Source organism: Dermacentor variabilis, chromosome 3 (assembly GCF_050947875.1).
Source record: "Dermacentor variabilis isolate Ectoservices chromosome 3, ASM5094787v1, whole genome shotgun sequence".
In the NCBI taxonomy this organism is placed as follows: Eukaryota; Metazoa; Arthropoda; class Arachnida; order Ixodida; family Ixodidae; genus Dermacentor; species Dermacentor variabilis.
The window spans coordinates 41,691,378-41,700,973 of NC_134570.1; the positions used below are offsets into that span (position 1 = coordinate 41,691,378).

The window sequence follows — 9,596 nt, forward strand, 5'->3', positions numbered from 1 at the left end:
GGGAAAAGCAACAGTGTACAAGCAGAAATGTAGGAATGCCGTGCCATTTCATGCTAAAACAATAAACACGCTTTCTTTTATAAAGTTTTGAATGTACTGCACAACTTGAATGTCAAAGGAACGTCGATAGCTTATTTAAGGCGACTCCTTTAAGCATCGTTTTTTCCTAGACTTGACAAAGCATTCCTTTCTTTTCAAACAGGATGTCAGTTTCAGCTACAAGTATTTCACAATGGAGAGGAATGGCATCCAACTGTGCAGCCTTTTGGTGAAATGAAGTGCATTAGATGCCACTGCAAGGTAAGCTTTCTCTTATTTCTTGTAAATGATCAGCTGTCCTTTCATCAAGCTATGACATCATTTGAAAGAAAAAAGGACTGCCGAGCACCACATATGCACTGTGGCTGTGAATCTTCTTTGAGGAACGCTTTAATTTATACATAAACTGTCTCATCCCTGAAACACTCGACAAACTGTCAAATGTGTTACGAGAATTTTGCCTGTAAACTTTAGTTCTCAAAATGAAGCATGAAAGTAAGCTTGCTTTCGCTAAACTCTGCAGCTTTTATTTTCCAGCACAGCCCATACTTTTTTTGCCAGCATGGCATGTTATATCGTCCATTATGTGTTGCCAATGTAATTTAAGGTAATAATATGCGAAGAAGAATTTAACAAAAAATGTTTGCAGTTCCAGAACAACCTATTCAGTTTGCAAATGTGCATGTCAGTAAAGCTGTGCCTGTTGTTTAAGCACTCATGTCATGAACAGCTAAGCTATAGTTACTGCTGCTGTCAATCGGAACTGCTGTGCTTCATAGTTGTGCAGCATTCAGGCTGCTTGTTTTCTTTTTGATTTTGTTTGTAATATCACTGCATGAACTGACAACTTTTGGCACACTGTGTTAACGTCACATTCTAGGGTATCTTGCATCAGAACGTGCGTTTTTTTTTTGCTTTTTAAACAGGATGGGAAATCCCGGTGCAGAAGACAGCGGTGTGCCAAGCTCTCGTGCCCAATAAAGTTCCAGAAAGAAGATGAGTGCTGTCCGCGCTGTGCTGATAATGGTAACAACTACACAAGTTATAATTTGTTTATTATAAACCAGCCTTTGCGAAATATCTGCCGCAATGTGCAAATAACTTCTGAGTGAAAGTTCTGCTTGTGTGCGATCTCACGCACAGTCGCACGAGCTTTGCAGCACCTAACAGAGAAAACGTGCTTGCAGGTCAAAATTTTCTAATAAGCCACTGTAAAGACCGTCCTAATGTTGTGGCAGCTGTCATCTGTACTATATCTCGAAGGAATATTGAAAGCGATGAGCGGAGTTAGGTCGAACACGCGAACGCAGGGCTATCTATGCGGCGCGGGGCGCCAGTGCAATCTGCGCGGCAGAGCATTGAAACAAACTTACGCGGTTTCTGTAACGTCTGGAGGCGTGGCTTCGGGTAGTATGCTGGATTGTTCGGTCACGCCAGAGCTGCGTGCGGTGAATCGTGCTCCACTGGCAGCAGTGTTGCTCGAGGAGGCTCGCAGCTCCGAAGTCACACGTGAGTTTTCTTGCGTCACATGTCAGCAGATGCACCACCCTCAGCCAGTGAACTTGGTCTACTCCAGCAAACTGTTGTGTCTTGAGGGCAAAGAATTTGGTTCCTTTCGTTAACACAAGTGCAGTTAAACGAAAGGGACCGAATTGTTTTCCGCCACCAAAAAACATTGCTCGCATCTGTGGGGTTCTTAGGCTCAGCTTGAGGACACTGAGCCTCCGTGGCGACGTACTGGCTTTGCTTTGGCGTTGCGCTGGTAAACCCGAGGTCGAGGGATCGAACCCTGGCCGTGACGTCAACATCTTTATTTGTGCAAAATGCGAAAACGCCCGTGTACCGGGCATTGGGTGCGCGTTAAAGAAGCCCACGCGGCCAAAATTAATTCGGAGTTCCCAACTACGGTGCGTCTCGTTACCGTGTCTTGGATTTCGCCACGGAGTGATTTTGGAATTCTAAACGCAACAATTTAATTAAAGCTGCGGAAGCCGCTGGCCTGTTACATGTTGCACGCAAACACAAGGTTGGCTTCTTCGCGATGGCAGTATGCTGCTGAAAGCGAAATTGTCTTCAGTGCAACGCAGCTTCGGCGAGACTAAAAAATGTAATAGACGACACAAATTTGCGCTTGCAAGCATTGCTCCGCCTGCGCTGATATGCTTTGGTGCGCTGCCGCGCTGGCTCTACTGGAGCATCGCTGAGCGTGGTCACGTGGTGACGTGTTCGTCCTGACTATAGGCAACTAGAATATTCTGCTCCAATGGCTGTACACAGCGCATTCTGCTGGTTCCTACAGATTAAAAAAAGAAGCTTCCTTAATCGCGAAACCCAAGCCCTGCACAGATACATGTTAAGCTGGAGACGTTTTACATTAAATCACTGCATTGGCTTTTTTATGCCAGAACATACGCCGAGCTATATTTGACTGTGATAACGAGACAGCTAATATTGAGATAAAGTAATCATCTCCTACAAGAGACACAGACGTCGATGTTGCCCTTATATACACACCACACTCATCCGACAATTCGATTTCTTCCGAATTGCCAGATGCTTTAGAAGTCGCCCTGCCGCCAGTTGAGCCAGAAGGGAACTCGGAGAGTTGACTCTCAAATTGAACTTTTCACGGCTTGCACTACCATTAGTAACGTCTCACGCGCAACTTCGCAGGTGAGGGCCGCGCCGGAGACAGACCCCCGCGGAGGACAGGACGCAAGCGCAAGACCCGGGGTGGGACGCCGTGGAACTGAGCCGGCCCGACAGTACCCCGCCGGCACGGACTGTTGCACCAGACGCAGACGCGCGACACAAGCAAAGCGAACAAACGAGCGAGAGCAAAGACGGCGCTTGGACCCCGGCAGCTGTACATTCCACCCACCAACTTCCGGGCGAACGGAAGTGCCGAACGCCGCCTAGGGTAACCCCCCGTTGACCCGCCCACGTGACGCTCGCTGCTCCTCTTGTCGGCCGCTGACTTCTGCTCCTCCAGACGTTGCCGGAACATTTTGTGCACCCCCGGCCCAATCAACGGAAGGATCGACTCAGACTTGATACATATCTGCCGCATGGCGTTGTGCTGTCTCTCCCACCAACCAACCGGTCACCGGCCACGCCTTTGCGCGGTAGGTGGCAGCGAAACGAGGAGAATGTGATCGGATGAACAAACGTGGGCGTCGTGAGTCATACCTGCACGCTAGCTACTCAGGTGGCTTTTGTTCTTGTGGTGCTGCGTGCCGAACTGAGCCTTTCCAACTTGCTTCGAAGGACACGTCTCTCTCTCTTTTTTTTTTTTTTTTTGACACGGCTGCCTCGCGCTACCGCGCGCTCTCCTCGCCGCCTCCCCCCCTCTCTCTCTTCTGCCTGTGTTATGAGACGTTCAGTGCGCGGATGGCGGAACACGGGAGGAGGAGGTTCGACCGAGCAGAGTGAAGCGCGCGGTCAAGAGCGGAGAAGGAATACTCAAACCAGCCGCCAACGTTGCTACTCCAGCTTCTCACGCATTCATGCAAGCCAAAGCTTCCACCACGAGCTTCGTCCGCCTTGTGAAAAAAAAAAAAAAAAAACACTGCGACAACGATGACAGCGCTCTTCTTCTCTGACTCTTTATCTCTGTGCGACTCCACGATGTCTCTGAGAAGAGGTGTCCGTATAAAGTAGAAAACTGTCCGCATTGTTGGGAGAAGGCGTGGCACGTTGTGGTGCTTGTGAGGGGACGAGATCGGACACGTTGCTAATAGCCCGTGCTTAACAGATCTTTTCAGTATTTCTTTTTTTTTTCAGGCTATTATAATGGAAGACGTAACTCCCTATCTCTGCAGCTACTTGTCATGAAGAGTTGTTTCCCTGAAGTTCAGTTATGAAACTGCTTACTCCCCGTAATATTTATGCATTTCAATTGCGCTGTCTTCTTTTGTGAGGATGTTCACATGCTCTCGCGACAGCCTGAGAAGTGTCGTCTCTACTTGCCAACTGTATTTTTTTTTATCCTAGCAAACATTTCATACGTAAACTACAGCGCGAAAATCGCAACTGACGAAAGACTAGACAAGACTGGGTCGTGTCGATTTAATATATGATTACTTTTCTGTGGTTTTTGCGCTGTGCTTGGAAGTATGAAATATTAATCGTGCCCAACATAACTCATCTAAATCAAATATTTCGTAGCTATTTAAGAACTCACGCGATATAATTATTGGCAATGCTTCCACTTTGCCCGACGAAGTACTTTCGTCAAGTTTAGCACCTTTGATAATGGTAATGACGCCACGAAATCGATACTTTCTCAGCACGATCCACTACATCGATGCAAACATATCACTTCGCAACTGATTACGGGTTCAAATAATTCAGGACTGCTGTTTTAACTGCGCTTTTTGTTGTACATGCCCCTTTGTCAGATATACCTTTTGAGAAAACAATGTCGATGATAGCGCGTTTAGCGCGCATACAGGTTCAAATGATGTTACCACGTGATCTTTTAAATCAACCGGCCACATTGTGCTGTGTACAGGGTGACTGCTTGCGAGAACTATGCAGCAAAATTGAAGCATTGCCCAAGATGGAAGCATGTGCCAACATTTACTACAACAGTTCCCATTTTTCTCTTCTGGTTTCAAAAGGTTCGAATTTACAGCATCGTTTTGTTAAAGGTCGCGGGTCATGTGAATGCAGTGAATGGTACAAGCAGTTCCCTTCTTCATAGGTGCGTTGTTTGAGAGCCTGTTGAGGATAATGTCCCCTGTTGGTTGGCATCAAAAGAGAAACGATCTTACATTATATGGGATAACATACAATACAAACAAAACATCATTGTTAGTTGCAACGGCAAATATTCCAAATATTATCAGACCTGCACATTTTAGCAGCAGCAATTTAGAGGTAGATGCCGTCGTAACTGTTAGACAAACCGTGAGAAACGCTTGACCTTTGGCCGATGAAGTGCTGCATCTTCAACACTTTCAGCGTCGACATTCTGAAGCAGTTGTTATGACTTATTTCAAATAAACTAGCGAATAAAAAAAGATTGCCGTTTCTCAATACAATAGACGCGATCGCAGAACAGTTGAAACTACCCAAGGATAAATACAGAAAAAGGTTGCGAAGAGTGTGCCGGTGTTGTTTTCCCAATGGTTTAGGCTTGACGGCTTGTACACGCCTGTAGGAAGGATTTCTGTGAAGCTTTCAGGGTGTCACGGTCGTTTCGGACGAGCCCGTCCACTGATGACCAAACGTGCAACGTATGCCCTACTTATACTACTGAGGCTCTGTTCTTGCTGCTACTCTGCAGGAGATATCGTGTGTTTACTTTGAAACTTCTCCCGCTGCCTTCGGTAACGTGTGCACTTCGTTGGCCTAAATTCGCTGGCAAGCTACGACTGTGTCGTGCTCGGAACTCCTTAACGCCAGCGGTACGATGGCGAATTGTGAATCAGGGTAGATGGCAGGGCACGGACAAACATCTCCTCGCCTCGGCAACTGATGTTCGCCCAAGCGCTGACGTTAGCGCGGGTCGTCTCTAGTCTGCAGCTCTTATCACAGTGACCTTCGGTGTGCGTCATCACCTGGGAAAACTGTACAGTCGTAGCCAACCGATGGTCAGAAGAGAGCGTGGTCTTGAGCGCGCGGGACGACCTAGGAGGATGCAAGATGCGTGAACCTGCGATTGAGAATGCGCGCGGCGGGATTTACTTTCTTTTTATGGGAAAGGCAGGGCAGGGGGGGGGGGCGGTAAAATGCCCGAAACAGCGGACGACTAGTCTCAGGGAAGGCAGATAGCAAGGACATAGAAATGTACGTGACGGAGCTTACTATTTGGCGCCAAAAGATGGCGCGATGAGAGTCCCACCGATTTATCAACGGTGGTCTTATCTTTTGTTTTTTTTTTTGTATTTTTTATCAATTACTTTCACTAGAGTAAATATTAACGCAAGTTTTCAAGTTACGCATAGCTTCCACCCTGCAGATGATTTAGTTGTTCGAGATAGCTAACGATATCAAGATGCACATGAAACAAGGAGCTTACATAATCACTCGTTTAAACGCAACCTATTTTGCTGCAAAACTGTGCAAAATGCGATGGCATTGGAGCTCTTTCTCGATTAATGTGCACGCCCGTATCGCCTGGCTGCTGCTACCACAACAAAAAAGAACAAGCCACCGACAGTTGCGTATTCGGCTGAGCACGTGGCGCCCTCTACAGTGCTCTCAACGTCCGTGGCGCCCTCAAGCGGAACTCTCCGGAAGTGACGTGGTGAGAGTATCCTGGGTTGCCGTATATGTTGTCAGTCGACCCATTTCTTTTGGGATTGCTTGCATGAAATGATTGTAACCCCAGCTAGCTGAGCCCGGTAATAAGCGCTAAATAAAAAAAATGGCGCTGATTGTTACATTTCTTTGAGATTTTGAAGTAGCGAATTGTACTTTGAGCCCGTTTCTATTTAATTTGTTTTGTCGTTGTTTCTTTTATGTTTTACGTTTACGGCAGCTTCAAGTGCAGCTCTGAATTTTTAGAAGAAGCTTTGCATCGGTCGCTGTCATTCGGTGTGTTAAACCCAAAAAGTGCGATTGCTGGCGCCCGCGATGCAGGCACGGACAAGATTTCTTGCATGTAAAGACAAAAAGAAAGGGCAAAATGAATTGCTTTTGAGTGCTACAGTTTATATTCAACGATATGTTTTTGGCAGGGATTGACAAAAATTGTGATCGATAGAGAATGCGTACTATTCCACCACATTTTGCTTGTTAGCATGAGAAATAGCGGTTGTCAAAATTTTAAGTAAAGTATGTGCCGTTATGTTGAATGCCGAAGTTACGTTGCTCTTGAAATTTTCGCGTTCATCGAGCTAAAGCTTCGGGATATTTCTTTGAATTAAGTTACGATGATTTGACTGGAAACGAAAAAGGTGTTTTCTTTTCTTTGCCTTCAGAAACTACCAGGAATGTGTATATAAAATGGGATCACTAGATATTTCCGGGATGGTAACACAGCTAATCGAAAGGAACTATTTTCCAACTTTTGGCGTGCACTCCCTGGTAAGAAAATTTCGGATCTCCATAATATATTCGGCTTGCATCAATTTGCATCAATTAATGTCTTCTCTTCAATTCAACTAGTGCTATTGTCTCTCGTCAACGATCTATTTTCTTACTAGAGGATTTGAGCAATCAGACTGTCAGTCAATCAATCAATATTTGTCAATAATTGAGATAGCAAAATTAGAATTCTGCGTCGTGTGAAGCTTCCTCCGATCCCGCGGTATTGTTCGACAGTGACGTGCCACTTCGCATTGTGTTTTACCCTGTGTTATCGTAATGTATTCTCTCAACAATGTACTGTCGTGCAAAAACGCGACAGGTTTGAAGCCTGCGCAAGGATATCTGACTTCGGGCAACCACAACACAGACTGCAGCTGCGTCACAGCTTTTATGACCTTTTATCGATGTTCGATTCCTTATGTGTTTTGAGCTGATTAATGATACAAACGTGTAGGGCGCGGGCGCCGCAAGATCCTCCTTTATTATTTATTGTTTTACTCTCATTCCCCTCTGGAGATTGAAAAAAAAAATTCGACTTTTTGTGAGTTTATCATGAATTATCCCTCTTTAACTGATATTGTTTTTTTCTTTTTGAGAAATCATTCTTTAGATTCAGCTCAAAAAGCTCTGAGAATCGCTGGAGCACTCGCAGAACAAGCTATCAACAGGCGAACAGTTTTTAATGTTGCGGAGGAACTGAGCTGTTAATTAGTTTCCTTCACTCGTTGTCATGGAAGCACGAAAGTAGTTTATCTCGCTGGGAATAATAGTAATGATCCAACAATAACAGAGAGAAGTGGATATGTTCACAGCGCATCAAGGAGGTATCTATTGCTTCTCGGCATCACTATTTCTTAAAAGCCGTCAAGAATGCTGCGATAGTTAGTTTTAAAGTCAACAAAATAAAGTATGCTGGCGAGCTGCTTATGATACCGAAATGTAGATTGCGTTCATTCCTGGATTCAGATCAAAAGTGGAGAAAATAAGTTTCGCTGTTCCGAAGCTTGCTCAGTGTAATGATGGATGTGTAGACGCACATATATAGGTCGCTAATAGCTGCAAATTCCCTCATCTCTAGTTGTTCTCTTTTATTTCTCTGTCTTTACATCCATAACATTTAACCTATCCGTCAACATCTGTAATTCGTTAATTAGCATGCGCGGTGATCGCTCATCGCCTTAAGGCTTCAGCTTGCGCAATTCGTGGTTTCTCGCGTCTGAAGTTCCTGGCCTGACATGTTTTAACGAAGTGAACAGCGTATTTTGATACAAATTGTCACAAACCCTATAAAGGGTCAGTGAAAGGAAGGCGTCCCCTGCTTTGCAATCTGTAAATGAAAACTATCCTGTCAACGAAAGATGTTGTGCGAATTCGTTGCCATAAACGTGCCAACATTGTAAAATAATGGATGTCGTTTTTTTTTTTTTTTGGTCACTCGGGCAATGTCACACGTGAAGAACGGTAAGGGTGTCTTGAAAATCAGCGCAGCTTTGTCGCATTTAATCTAAAGCACAGCATTTTCTTGTTTCTGAACATTGGCGTGGGTGGCGCTGTATTCTCCGCTATAAAGTCGCTGTGCTCGATTCTGCAGCACATATTCCGGCGAACGCCAGTTGAAACACGCAGCTGGCCCATAGGCTTAACCAAAGCAAAATGCGTTAGGAAGAATCAATAACACGCGTTGATGAACAAGAGCGTGTCGTATATCAAGTGATCTTGCCAATGTATTCATCTACAGAAACTTCTGTTTTTTTTTTGTTCTCCGAGCTTATAGTGGCCTCAAACTGTGCTTCGAACACTGCTTCCGAGCGTGACGCGCCTTATTTATGTAAAATGTGATGAAAGTTCTGTTCATGAATGTGACTCTTTTTGTATGTGTGCCAGAGAATGTGAAGTGGTATTGTGTCGCCATTATTGAATGCCCATGCATCTTGTAGAATTTTTGCAAACTGCTTGCCTCATCATATCCTTTTTTTGTTCTTTTTATTGGAGCCGCTTTTAGATAACGGGTGCTTGCCCGTGATTCTCCATATGACATGTTTGTAGAGTGAAAAACGTGAGAAAGAAAAAGATACATAAGAGAGAGGAAGAATATAACTAAAATATTATTGAGAATAAAATAAAGTAACTATTGTTTGTCTCTGTCTGCCTCTTCTTATTTTGGCTTCGGTTCCAATGTCTCCTTGCGTGGCACATTTGAGATCGCAGGAATCGAGCCTGCGGAGCGTGTGAGTTCGTACCCATTAAAATAAAAGTGAAATTTCAGCAGCCAAACATGGCGTGATCAAAGCGCAAAAAAAAAAAAATCCGCTAGAATTTATCTCACCCTGAATGTCGCTGTGTTAAAGCGATTAGCATGGATGCAATGTAGCCACACACAGTATTGCCGCCACCGAAACGCGTCAGTGTTAAGACGAAGCTTTAGCTCGGGTGCTCCCATCTAAATACATGTAAAAGGAGAACTCGTTTTTCTCGGCAACCACTGCACCAAATTTGACGAGGTTGTTGCATTTAAGAGA

The 9,596-nt window shown here is 44.9% G+C and overlaps 1 protein-coding gene across 3 annotated transcripts in view; it reads left to right on the forward strand.

The window, feature by feature from the left end:
• The window catches only part of LOC142575454 (dorsal-ventral patterning protein Sog-like), a 352,058-nt gene extending 342,845 nt beyond the window's left edge, over positions 1-9,213 (forward strand). For all 3 annotated transcript variants that reach the window (XM_075684835.1, XM_075684837.1, XM_075684836.1), the window contains exons 21-23: positions 203-300; positions 966-1,065; positions 2,713-9,213. In XM_075684835.1, the coding sequence (XP_075540950.1) occupies positions 203-300; positions 966-1,065; positions 2,713-2,792 (278 nt within the window). In that variant the 3' untranslated portion in view covers positions 2,793-9,213. The remainder of the gene's footprint in view (positions 1-202; positions 301-965; positions 1,066-2,712) is intronic.
• The last annotated feature ends 383 nt before the right edge of the window (positions 9,214-9,596 follow it).